This window comes from Culex pipiens, chromosome 2, assembly GCF_016801865.2.
Source record: "Culex pipiens pallens isolate TS chromosome 2, TS_CPP_V2, whole genome shotgun sequence".
Classification (NCBI taxonomy): Eukaryota; Metazoa; Arthropoda; class Insecta; order Diptera; family Culicidae; genus Culex; species Culex pipiens.
In genome coordinates, this window is record NC_068938.1 from 173,832,883 (window position 1) to 173,846,878 (window position 13,996).

At 40.3% G+C, this 13,996-nt stretch overlaps 2 protein-coding genes and 1 pseudogene across 4 annotated transcripts in view; 2 read left to right on the plus strand and 1 right to left on the minus strand.

The window, feature by feature from the left end:
• LOC120417006 (probable serine/threonine-protein kinase kinX) overlaps window positions 1–13,996 on the plus strand; it is a 110,994-nt gene that overhangs the window by 73,153 nt on the left and 23,845 nt on the right. The window lies entirely within an intron of this gene.
• LOC120417005 (uncharacterized) lies at window positions 1,310–3,518 on the plus strand. The gene is made up of 2 exons (XM_052709180.1): window positions 1,310–2,016; window positions 2,073–3,518. Exon 2 carries the CDS (start codon window positions 2,996–2,998, stop codon window positions 3,347–3,349), a length of 354 nt encoding a protein of 117 aa, XP_052565140.1. The 5' UTR covers window positions 1,310–2,016; window positions 2,073–2,995; the 3' UTR covers window positions 3,350–3,518.
• LOC120417007 (origin recognition complex subunit 5-like) lies at window positions 3,434–5,539 on the minus strand (annotated as a pseudogene).

A 13,996-nucleotide genomic window follows, 5' to 3' on the forward strand; every position in this document is an offset into this window, starting at 1 on the left:
ATTAAGCAGACTCTGGGCTGGTGGTAACCTACATTCGTGCCCGCACACACACACACACAGACGGTCCTGGTTTATGAGCAGCTCAAATGGCAGAGACCATTTCGCTGACGGCGATGACGTCGTCGTCGTCGTTGGCCAAGTTACATCCAACAATGACGGCCCCAGTCTCGGACCCGTCCAGAACTAACCTAGATTGACCACTTGAGAGAGAGAGAGAGAGTCAGCTCGACACGACTCAGACATGAAGAAATATCGTTCATTAGAACAAATTGTTTATGGATTACGAAATCGCACTGCAGCTGGGAAAAGGGCGGAAGGTTTGCGTGGAACGCCACTGCGTCGCCGTTGTGCTATATTTCCCTATGGACCATGTGTCAAAATGATAAAATTTCTAAGCCTAATTTTAATTTAAAGAACGAAACTCTAATCTTCGAAAAGTCACGTGTTTTGGACTCATTATGCCATTGGTCGCAACACTTGCTTAGAGCGTTTCCTAGACCTTTTACCTTCCTAAAAACCATCCAACTCCAAGCGAAACTTACTTGGGAATACCGTGGAGATTTTCCCTTATCCCCTTAAAAAAGTACAGCACCAACCCTTCCCGTCTTCAGAATCCCTTTCCTTGTCCCTGGTGCGCGTCAAAATGCCACAAAAACCTAGTGGCAAGATAGCATACCGTCTCCAACATCCGAGCTGGTTAGCTGGACCTTAATTCTGGAAAGTTCGCACACACAGAGGCACACACTTTGCCATGAATTGGTCACATTCATGCATTTACACAAAGTGTGGCGAACGCGGCGCGTGAAATGGGCGCACGCTGATGCACATTCTGGGCCCAGGCCCTTGCCAAGATGATGGATTCGTGGAGTTTGCTGGCGGGGATTGTGCAATTTGTTGTTGAATATCTACTTTGTTGCAAGCAGTGCATTGTGAAGAGACCTTTTGGAAGAAGGGTACGGGGAGGCTGTAAAAACGAGGGGAGAGGACTTTTTTATGGATCGTTAAATTATAAAGACCGGGTCAAATCGGACTTGGAAACAACTGGCCTATTATTGGGAATTGCTTTCGCGATTTAAGTTATTGAGCTTATTTACTCTTGCTTAAAATCCTCAATAAATAAAAATTTTGAGATCACCTAGATGTTTTTTAAAACATATTTTTTTTTTATCTGCTTTAAAAAAAATGACTTAATTTATAAATTTTCAAATAAAGCTATCCACATTAATTAAGTTTCTTGGCATTTACAAGATATCGTCAATTTATTAATTCTAGAGTAAATTTTCAAAAGGTCCTATCTGCAAAATCCTCATTCTGAGAAATTTCACGTCGAAGTTTTGTGGAACATTTTTAAATCCCATTTAAACACGGTTGAGTTTTTTTCAATTCTAAAAACGCCCAAGTGGACCTAGCATGATGCTTTTTAAGTGTATTTAACAGGAATAATCAAAAGTCTAGTTTAAACTGATTTCTGAAGAAATTTGTTTCATACGACCTATGAGTGCACATAGGACACGTTTTATAGGTCAAATTTTGCACATAGGACTTAACACATTGGACCAAACTCGTGTAGTATTGCACATTGGACTTTTCAAGATTAAATTTAAATCCTGATTAAAAAATAACAACTTTTTTCAAATAAATATGATCACCCAATCCTCACGCAACGTGTAGGTAACAGCTGATTGATAGTATGAAATGTTTCAATGCTTCCAGTGCGAAAGAGAGAAACCGTTAGGACAGAAAAACAACCAATCAGCGCTCTCGTCTGCATCTGTCAGATAGGTGCTGACAAATCAACCTATACGACAATGTAAACATTCTTTGCCTGGGTGCGGATAGAACTTTTAATATTGTTCAAGCTTTTGAATGTTTTTTTAGATTATTTTCCAATGTGGGGCTAGATTCTTGTTGCAGAGTGATAAATTAGAGTTCAGGTGCTGGCCGGAACGAGAAGACGAGCTGGGGACTGCAGGAGTGTAAAAAGAAAATGAGCAAGCAACCACTTGGCTGTCGCTGGTAAGTTGAATTTGTTGGATTGCGTGATTCGAGTTAATTAGGAATTTTGGTTTTAGGTGTCCTGAAGGCGGTTCGCTGTGGCAGTTCAGTGGGTAGAGACTCACTCGTCGTCAGTAGTGATGGAAGTTGCATCAGTAGTAAGAAGGACAAGCACCGGTCGAATGGCGAGTGGTACGAGAATAAAGGCCGGAATCGGCACTCGATCCGCGATCCAGGGAAAAGGACCGTCATCGGTACAAGCACAGATCTTCGTCGGGTAAATCGTCGAGTTCGCTGTCCTCGAAGCACCACCGTAAGGAACGCCACCGAAAGCTGTCCCACTCTTCGTCGTCCTCGGATCGGTATCCGCACAGTGGAGCAATTAGCAGGCGAGAATCGATCGCGAGTGTTACGGAGGACTGTCTGCGGCATCGTAAGCGTTCCAGCTCCGGTGGTTCCGCCCGAAGAAGATTAAGTGTTAAGTTTGACCAACATTTTTTTTGCCAAATTTGGTATTGTTAGTTTAAAAAGATGTAAAAATTTTATTTCGGTAGTTACTAAATATAACAGAAAAAGAAACAGATTTGGGAACATAGAATCAATAATTATTGAGAAAGGATTTATTGAGGAGCGATTTGCGAACGGGAAGGTTCCCTTGAATGATTCCTTGACCCTTAATCTGGACCAAGGTCACACGCTCTCCTGCCGATACCTGATCAACCCGTCGACCTCCAGCGAGTTCATGTACAAGGTCCAACGTCAGCGCAAGATTTGGTGGATGCGGTACGTGTGCGATCCGGGCCGGTTCTTCATTTCGGACCCCCGCCAGGACGCGGACACGCGCGTTTAATCCGTCGCCATCAAGAGTCGCCTTGGCGGAGAGGAACTCACGCTGGAACAGCTGGAACTCTTTCCGGCGGACGCCGCCGCCCTCGAGGAAGACCTGGGGGACTTTCGAATCAAGGTGGGCCGAACCAGCAGTAAAAGGATTCGGCCCAGTATGCTGCGGCTGCGTCAGTGCGTCGAAGTGGCCACGCTGCAGATCGTGCTGGATGCGTTTGAAAGTGGCGGCGATGCAAGCGTGAGGGTTCACCGCAAGCTGACGCCGTTCAAGTGTGGCATCGTGTGTCTTTCCGACAGTAAGTACTGCGTTCTTGTTTCTGATTTGAGTTGTAACTGTCTTTCTCGCTTTCCAGACCCCGCCCTGTTGCCGGAGTTGCGTGACCAGGCCAAACACCTGTGCAACGTGCTGCGCAAAGCGAACCTTCCCGTGCTCGACTGCTCCGAGCGTAACGGCGGTCGTTCCCTGGCCAAACAGCTGCACCACCTCGACTCGATAGCCGTCCCGTACTGAATGCTGCTGCGCGACCAGTGTCTCCAGAATGGCCTCTTTCAGCTGCGGTCCCGCGACACCACCCTCAGCGAAACGATTCACATCTCGGATTTACCGCAATATTTATTGAAAATAGTAACAAGTTGAGTTTAATAAATACAAACACACGCAAGCGCAAGCTTAGAAGAAATCGCACAGGTATTGTCTCACGTTAAAGCCGGCCATCTTGCCGATGTGCACGATAAAGTTCATTCGTACGGTGCACTGAAGTCGCGCGTTGCCGTCCATGATGGTTCCCTCGCCGGAGGCAAAGTTCAGGAACTTGAGATGAATAAGCGTTGAGATTTGCGCCAGCAAGTTGCACGTCAGGCCGACCTTCTCGTCCAGAATGGCGTAAAAGATGGCCAACAGCCGGTCGATGGTGAACGCCTTCGGTCCCAGCTGGGTGGCCATCTTCTCCGACACCTTGGCCTTTGCGTTGACCGACTGGAGGCGCTTCTTCTGCTTGCCGTGATATTTCATAAACAGTCGTTTGTCCTCCTTGGCGGCGTTGTGACTCGCGAGGTACGCCGCAATCAGCAGGAACTTGGCGTAGAAGGGCAGTTCCAGGTTTTGCGCCAGCCGCTTCATCGTTTGCATCTACTCGACGGATTCCGAAGAAGTCTGGCCGTCGACGGTGATGGGACGTAGCATCTCCTGGTTGACGTTCCCCATGCGCATGAAGATTGTCCCGAGGGCAAGTTTCATGGTTTTAGAAATATTCCGCCAAAGCCGGGTCACGTCGTCCGCGGCAATCGTCCCGTCCAGCACCGGTTCGCAGTACTTGTGGAAGCACTCGAGCGCAACCAGCTGCAGCTCCTTCAAGTCGCGACACACCTTGAAGAACACGTTCAGGAAGATGTTGAGGTAGTTTTCGTAGAAATCGGGCGTCAGCATCTCCACAATCTTCAGACGCTTATCAATTTCCTCCTCCGACAAGTTGGCACGTTGTAGGACCTAAAAAGTACAACCAATCAGTATCACAAATCGCCCAAAAACATCCAAAATAACCCTTACTCCAACTCAATCCTTAATTGCTCCCGCACCGCCTCGAAATCGTTCATCAGAATCACCAGAATGTCCTTCTTGCTGTACTCGGCCACAAACAGCTTCACTACCGGCGCGAGCCCCGTCCTGACAAAGTACTTTTCAAACGGCAAATCCCACACGAGCACCACGCACACGTTCAGCCCGGTCACCTCCGGCAGTCGCAGCAACATTGGCAGCACGTTGTGGTCCATGTCGCGCACCCGTTCGGCGTTCTCCAGCACGACGATGTAGCTTCGCGAGGGCGACAGTCGCGCCAGCTGGACCACAAAGTCCTTCATGGAGTCGACGCTGGCCAGCGAGGCGTACCTGTTGGCCGCACACGGGACGTGACCGGTCAGCCGGTTCAGGATGGCCTTCGGCGAATCCTCGTCCCTACGGCGTCCTTTCGCACGATGCCGTCCAATCCCGGGCGCCACACATCTGGAATGAAATATGAAATTAAACGCAAGAAACACTTTTTTAAATTTAATTATCAGCTGCCAAAACGCAGTCATCGCATTATTTTCTAGGAAAAACTTACCTGGACACAAGTATTCGGCTTATGATAAGATTAAAGCACTTTTAAAACCAAAAAAGCAAATTTAAACAACTGAAAAGCCGCAAACATGAAAATTCCTATGTGCAAGATTGTTTACCTTGTCGGATAGGATGATTTTCCATGAACCTATCTGACAGATGCGTACGAGAGCGCTGATTGGTCGATGTTCTCTCCTAACGGTTTCTCTCTCTCGCACTGCAAGCATTGAAACATTTCATATTCTCGATCAGCTGATGACTACACGTTGCGCAAGGACTGGACAAACATGAAGATTGCAAAATATTTTAGTTTCAGAGTTTCATAAAAAACGACTTAACAAATTAACTAAAAATCATGCACCTTGGTAATTTTGATATGAGCGTATATGCATGATAATTGAAAAATGATATAAATGGATCATAAGTTGAATTGCTAAGGTTCTATGTGCACGTTTGACCCAAATGCACATAGGACTCCCACGTGGTAAAACGACCTATAATTATTTGGTGTAGAATTTATTGAGAATCGTTTTAGGTTGTTTTGTATTTTATCAATAACTGAAAAAATAAAAGGCTTTTAATAAATTGGATCAGCGGAACGTGTAGTTTTCGGCTTGCAGAATTTCATGCAATAAATAACTCAGTTTGTTTACTTTTGTCGCATAGGACCTTTTGAAAATTTACTCTAGAATTAAACAATTTTTGATCATATATTTTTTTCTTATGGAGACAGCATCTACAAAACACAATTAGGTCGTTGCAAATATTTTTTAAATTTTTTGTCGCCAAAAATTAAGAGTTCAAAAACCTTAGTTTCAAGAAAACTTTTGAGGTAAGCAAAGTATAGATTAAAAGAATCGCGGAAATCAAAATAAAAAAAATAATTTGAATAATTTTTTTAACCCAATTTACGTCTTCAGGAAAAAAATAAGATTTTTATTTATTTACAACTCGAAAAACTCGTCTCTTTGTATTCATAGTAATGCATTCTGCTAAAACGCTCAACCAAACCACAATTATAAAAATAGTTTAATTTTTATTTTAAATCCGACAAATAGATGCTGATATACATCACATCACGCCAAATAACTAAAATTGAGAAAAATAAATTACTTTAATTTGAAATCGGTGCAATTCCTCACAAAACATTAGAGTACTTTTGAATAGCAAATTTAATTTTACATTTAAAAGCATGTTCAATATTTTTGAAAGGCTATGATTTAAAAAAATATCTTTATTTGAAATTTGTACTTAATTTTGCTTTGCATAAACATAGGTTTTTGGACCATTCATAAAAAAATAGTTCGAAAAGTAGCTACTTTTTTAAAATGCAGCTGTGTTTATGAATTGTTCTTATCATAACGTACAACTTTGCAGAAGACACTAAATCGATCAGATAATTCCATCCATCCTAGTTGATTTTTTTATATGCTTATTTTATTATTATTTTATTAATTTTTGTTTTTAAATTTTAAAAATATAGTTTTTTGTGGCTCATTGATTTTTTATGAATTCAAACCAAATAATTAACCCTCTAAAGCCAACCCCGGCTTTAGAAGGGCTTTGATCTAAAAAATCGCCAACAATCAAATTTACATCAAATTTTTGATCTTTGAAAAGCACTGGAAAAGAACTCTAGAAAATTTTAGGGTTGGAAGTTTTACTTGTTTTATGTGACTTTGACAATGTTTTAAAATAATTATTTTTTAGGGGTCAACTTTGGCTGTGTTTTTTTCTTAAGTAAGTTTTTTTCTTACATTTCCCATATTCAAGGTAAAAAGAAGTATGCAGTAATTTTTGTAGTATCCCAGACTGCCGCAACGATTTAAAAAAAAAATTAAATGATAATGGTTCCATTCTAGACCAGAAAATTTGAAAAACAAGCAAAAAATTGAAAAAGTGACTGTTAAAATATGAAAAAAATCAGAAAGTCTCGGATTAGTTTTCAAAAAGACGTAAAAGCCATTGGTAAACAAAGCCCTTTTTGCCACGGTACTCGACCTACTTACGAAAAAACTATTTCGAAAATGCTTGAGATTGTTCATCTACACGTCCTTCAAGTGCTCTAAACTAAAGATAAATGGGTAATTCTCCGCCAACTCACACAGCAGTTGCCCCGAACCTACTTCGATTTGCGTGAAACTTTGTCCTAAGGGGTAACTTTTGTCCCTGATCACGAATCCGAGGTCCGTTTTGTGATATCTCGTGACGGAGGGGCGGTACGACCCCTTCCATTTTTGAACATGCTAAAAAAGAGGTGTTTTTCAATGATTTGCAGCCTGAAACGGTGATGAGATAGAAATTTGTTTTTTTTTTTATATTCAAAGTTCAATTATAGTCGAATAATTTCAAGGAGCCCGGTCGGGAATCGAACCCGGAACCTTCCGCTTATGAGGCGGGAGCCATAGCCATTATGCCACGGGCCGGTCTATAGAAATTTGGTGTCAAAGGGACTTTTATGTAAAATAAGACGCCCGATTTGATGGCGTACTCAGAAATCCGAAAAAACGTATTTTTCATCGAAAAAAAACACTAAAACAGTTTTAAAAACTCTCTCATTTTCCGTTACTCGACTGTAAAAAATTTAGGAACATGTCATTTTATGGGAAATTTAATGTACTTTTCGAATCTACATTGACCCAAAAGGGTCATTTTTTCATTAGAACAAAATTTTTCATTTTAAAACTTCGTGTTTTTTCTAACCTTGCAGGGTTATTTTTTAGAGTGTAACAATGTTCTACAAAGTTGTAGAGCAGACAATTACAAAAAAAATGATATATATACATAAGGGGTTTGCTTATAAACATCACGAGTTATCGCGATTTTACGAAAAAAAAGTTTTGTAAATGTTGGTCATCATTGATCATTGCCGTTCATGGTCACCCGCGACAGACACGGACGACGAAACAAAGAGAAACGCAAAAAGTAACTTTTTCAAAACTTTTTTTTCCTAAAATTGCAATAACTCGTGATGTTTATAAGCAAACCCCTTATGTCTATATATCAAAATTTTTGTAATTGTCTGCTCTACAAACATTGTGACACTCTAAAAAATAACCCTGCAAAGTTAGAAAAAACACGAAATTTTAAAATGAAAAATTTTGTTCTAAATGAAAAGATGACCCTTCTGGGTCAATGTAGATTCGAAATCGGAATCGACGTAACACCTTATAATGTGGCCCTCTTAAACCTTGCGGTTTCGTCTACGGTTCCACAGGCGTGTATCGTTCTTTTTGCGACAAGACTCCGCCTCCCGGGTCTCCTAAGTGTGAAGGTATGGCACGGAGAGAGGGCACCGAATACCGAAAAGTACATTAAATTTCCCATAAAATGACATGTTCCAAAAAATTTTACAGTTACGTAACGGAAAATGGGAGAATTAAAAAAAAATTGTGTTTTTTTTCGATGAAAAATACGTTTTTTCGGAATTCTGAGTAGGCCATCAAATCGGGCGTCTAATTTTGCATAAAAGTCCCTTTGACACCAAATTTCTATCTCATCACCGTTTCAGGCTGCAAATTATTGAAAAACACCTCTTTTTTCGCATGTTCAAAAATGGAAGGGGTCGTACCGCCCCTCCGTCACGAGATATCAAAAAACGGACCTCGGATTCGTGATCAGGGACAAAAGTTACCCCTTAGGACAAAGTTTTAAGCAAATCAAAGAGGGGTCGGGGCAACTTTTCCCGATTTCGTGTGAGTTGGTAGAGAATTACCCAAATGAAAATTCGTTTCAATTCGAAGAAAAATTAAAAATAGTGTCGCAGGTCACGGTGGCTCTTACGGCTTTTTGAAAACTCACCCGAGAAGTTTAGTTTTCCGTAGAACAAAAGTTGCTCAAAATAACCTCCTGTACACGGGAAAAATAAAAATCTTTAAAACAAATTTGGGTAGTAGAGGGTAAACAACAAGAATGTAAAATTTTAAACGGGACAATCTAATAAGATTTAAGAATAAAATAAATCCCAAAATCAGTGCAAATTTGTGGCAAAATCTAAATATGGTTTTAGGTAAAAAAATCGAAAATTTTTCGGAAACTTTTCCATTGAAACATTGAAAATCTGATCCCCGGTTGAAACCATCATCTGGAGATGGGATTTTCTGATCAATTTGTTTTTTTTTTCGACAAATTTAAGGTTAAGATCAGGACCATTAAGAAAACAAATGTAGCAACAAAAAAATAACTGACAATTACGACAATTATGACAATTACAATTTTGACTAATTGAAATGTTTGTCGTTATTTATTCACTGTAAAAAAAAAAACAATAAGATAGATGAGAAAAATTCAAAATGTTTTTTTTTTTAATCCAAAATCGGACCCATAGTTTCTAAAACATCGCCAATTGAAAAGCGATAACTAATAAGGCCGATCTCAGTACCCAAAGCTTGAATCAACAATAGTAAAAAGAAAATTGTAGACAATTTTCTGGGATGTTTGGATATATTTTTTTCTCAGATGACATTGTAAAAAGACACATTTAGTAAAACCCTGGAAATAATTACAGCTAGATAACTATGCACTTAATCAAAATTTCACAAAGTACTTTGATTTTACATCAAAAAAATATTTTTATTTTGTAATTGAGCGTACTTTTGACACTTATTTTTAAATCAATCATTTAAAAAAAATCATAACTTTCGCCCTCAAGTAATACATTTTCACTGAAGCTTTTTGTTAGTGCGGCCCTGTTGCTCTTGAAGGGTGTTTCTCTCGGGAATTTTTCTAAAATTTGCTTTAGTTTGTTTTACACTATAGTTCAAAAGTTTTATTTTATCGAGAGTGAAAGGTATTCATAAATTGGATAATTTTATATAGAACATAATATTTTTTTCAGGGTTGAGCATAAACTTCCAATTCACCAAAGATAACAAATAGATCAAAAAATCTCTTCTCAAGATACAGCTTTTCGAATACTTCCATTGCACTTTTGTACAGACAGTCTAACAAAAAAAGTCGAAAAAATGCTGGGGTCAACAACCGCCCAAGCTCACTCTCCAAAAGTGTGTCAGCAAACATCATACCGAATTCCATAGCCGTTAGCATTGCTTTGCTAATGCTGCACCATTCTCCTTCAAATCTCCATTTTAAATCCAGTCAATCCGAAATGCTTTTTCTTCTTCTTCTCTACAGAATCAGCTCGAGAAGCTCCAATTTATACCACATTTTTTTGTTTTTGCACTCCCCAAATGAATATTCGGTGCAATGGCAGTTTGGAAAACGGTTTGGAATCCCCCCTCTTTTTCCCAAAGTTGGCGATTCTGTATAATTCGATTTTGTTTTGTTTTCATTTAGCAGTCTTTTTCAATGCTCAGTGAACCAAAAATTGATTGCTAATTTTTGCGGTGAACTGTACCGAGTGTGGTGAACTTTTAGATTTGTCGAATGCCTCGGGTGGTGAGCGGCACAGTGAAACTTATCGTCGATTGACCTGCTTCAGAACTTCTCGCTGCAGCAGTTCCAAGTAAACCGTATTATGTGCCTCCTCTGATATATTAGTTCAAGAAACTTGTGTGCCGTTGCCTTGCATCGCGGGGCGTTAATCGAATTAAAATGTGATTCAACTTAGTCAGTCGGAAGATCAGCGCGCGCGCGTTGATCCACATTTGCAACTGCACCGAGGTTCTACTCAGAAGTGACTCATGGATGATGCCAGAATGTAGTAATTCGCATGGAAGAATGCACTCGCTTATCTGCGCGTTGCGCAGAATTGCTACGAGATCTAGCCGAGAGAGGCATACGAACACAAAGGGAATCGATCCCAAAGTCGACTTGCATCATCTGGATTCACGCGTTACTAATGGTAGTGTCCGTCCAAGATGCACTACAATTAATTATTTATGAGTGGCCGCGACCATCCGCCCCCGCCGTCAGCGCCAAGTAAGGAGCTCGAGCTTGGAGATGCGAACACAACTACGGAATCTCTTGCGTGGATCGGTAGAGTTTATCATACACGTGGCAGGGAATATTTGAGGTCAGTTGGATTAGAGTATCTCTGGAATTGCAAAGTACGTCGGATATGTAAAATCAGAATAATCCGTAGAACTAAACTATGCAGCTACCATTTTTCACTCATAATATCCCAATTTTGTAATAGGTACTTAGAAGAGATGCTCTGAACTCAATGTTTCCAAGTGATACTAGTTGACAAACAGCTTCATACGTCTTCGTTATACCAGAGATCTCAATTAGATCTTGGTCAGTCTATCCAGATGTGATCAATATCCGGATTCTTGTTCCGGATCACCACCCAAGTATCCAGACAATAACTCTAACTTCAGAAATCATCAAGTCATCTCGACTTTTTCACCTTGGGCATACTAAACGTCTTATTTATTCTTTAATCACACCTCTTGAAAAACCACAAACAAGTCCGTACGATAGAGAGAACCGTCACGTTTTCCGGCGCCTGACGTGTTTGTTCTCTTCACAGTATTCCTCTTCTTCGCGTACAACCCGATGCACAAACCTGTCCCAAAGGGGTGGTAATGGTGGCACCCTCCAGCGTTCAGCTTAACCTTGAAATGAGCAATATTTTATTCCCAGTTAACCAGTTCCGCACAACTCTCGTCTTCCCATAACTCCTCTTCCGTCCAGCGATCCAACCAACTCTGGGATCGGATGTATTGCGCTCTCTTTCTATGGCTAGATTGATCGTTTGAAATTGCATTGACGACCGACCGGCTGCATTACGGAAGCTAGCTTGGCTCAAGGCTTTTTTGCGCCTGCCATCAAGCCATCATCATCTTCCAGCACAGTAGAGACTTCGCTGCATCGCCGTACAGTCGCGGTCGAAAGTTGAGAACAATCTGTTTGATTTCTTTGGAGATTTTCCCTTATCCCCTTTAAAAAAAGGATTATCAACACTTCCCGTGTTGTCCACATGGTGAAATCCAGTCTGCAACCCGCTAAAATCATCGTCTCCAGGTGAATGTAAGTGAATCTCAGTTTTCATTCTACTTCTGATGAAGTCCAGTACCAAACTCTCGACCACCGCTGCACCAACGATGATGATCATAAGCCACACACTCTGTTGCACCGGACCGACCTGCCAGTACAGAGTTGCTGCGGTATTTGTGTGTGATCTCTTCAGAGACAACAAACACCGCACTTGTTGCTAGAACCCATCCAGCCACACCACACTTGTAAGCTACCCTCACACAAAAAATAATAAATGCAAGATGCATCTGCATCGGAATGAACCGCGCTCACCGGGCGCGTGTTCTCTCAGTTTGGCGTCTTACATTTCTGGAAGCAAAACAACTACGAGTTGACGCTTTTTACGTAAGAAGAGACCTGCAACTCTTGGGAACCTCCCTCCCTGAGGGAAGATGTGTGTTCAGCGGGCGTTATCGATGACTTCCAAAGCACTGTGTGACCATAGATTAGAGGGCTAATTTGCATAAGTATGGGACAAGAAGTGACGGCAAGTGCAGTTGTGGCTTGGCAGTTAGTAACTGCAAGCGAGCCGGAACGTGTGCACAATCGACGAGAGGTTTTTTTCCGGGAACTTAAATAATGGCCGTGGCGTAGGGTTGACAATGCAGAGATGATGGGCAAATGGTATGGAGAGGTGGGACTTGATGTGATCAGTGTGGCGCGCGCTATCTTGGGTTGTGATGATACGACAGCTGTGATGGATTCAAGGATAGGATACGTTACGTAAGGTAACCTTCGGGATTGTAGTGTTACCTCGTGATCTTTATGGTTAATTACATATTATAGAATTGATTTTTAATCAATAATCTTATTTATTTTTTTAATTTAAGATCAAGTCATTGTCATGATCAAGTCTTGCAAAGGCCAAGATACTAATTGATAGATACATACAAATATACACAAATCAATTAGAGTAGTTTTCTACGATTTCGCATTTTTTAGCGATTTTTAAACTTTTATTTTTTTTATTTGGATAAAATTTTGGTCATGCATTCCCGTTGTCAGGGTTGTTAAAATATCAAAATATCAGCTCTCAGCAACTACAATTATCCCGCCTGAATAATCATGCCTCAAATACAACTGATCTTCTCTCCTCATTGAAACTCTCAGCGCCGAATATAGCCGAACACGTTTTCGTGTTTACCCACTCGCGATTGACATTTTTCTTTTCTCTCTCATTCCCGCTTCCACGATCATCCTACCGCAACAGCGTTTAACCACAAAAGCCGCCACAAAACCAATTTCGCAAACGTAGTTTAACGGGACGTCATGCGTGGTCGGCTCCTAATCGCCATCTCGCGTTCTCTCATTGCAGTTTTCGGAGAGATTGAGAGACTCAGCGGTGAGAGCGCAAGTCGAGGAAAAGGGAAGGAGTGATAGAGAGAGAATGACATCGCTGGGAATCACGAGACACAAGAAGAGATCTCACAAGCTATAGTGACGGTCGCTATACTCTCAGATATTTTTGGTGCAGAGATAATCTATTGATAGCTTTTCTATCGCTCATTTGCAACACTGCCCGTTGTCAAAAAAAGTCATTGTGCATCATTAGTTTTCCATACAAGTTTCCATACAAATGGTCATACAAATGGTCATACAAATGGTACAAGTGGTCATGTAAATTTATGAAATTCTTTATCTTGAGAATGGATTTTCTGATCGATTTGATGACTTTTTGGAATGGAAAGGTACACGAAAAAAAAACATTTTTTTTATTAAACTTTTCATCACTAAAAGTTGAAATTTTGCAATATTTTTTAAATAACCTCAAAAATACATACAATTAACTTAGGTTTTCAAAAATATTTTTTTTCCTTCAAGAATTATTTTGTTTAACTCTAAATCTCAAAAAAAATAATCGAAAATATATACCTAAAGTAGCTATAACATAAAAAAAACGGAAATTGTATCAAAAAGTTGTAAAGTAATTTTCGATTGCAAATTCAATTTTGTTTAAAAAATAATTTTAAAGCATTTTTTTTATTTCAGATTTTTGATATTTTACAAAAAAAAGCAATATTTTTTCAAAATAAATCATATCTCTTAAACCAGATTTAGCATCATCCCCTACTTAGAGGGAAAATTCCGAAAATCTGGACAAAATAATAATTAAAATATTTTTTT

Excerpts from the sequence above, each read along its gene's own strand:
- LOC120417005 (XM_052709180.1), top strand. The coding sequence starts at position 2,996 with ATGCTGCGGCTGCGTCAGTGCGTCGAAGTGGCCACGCTGCAGATCGTG.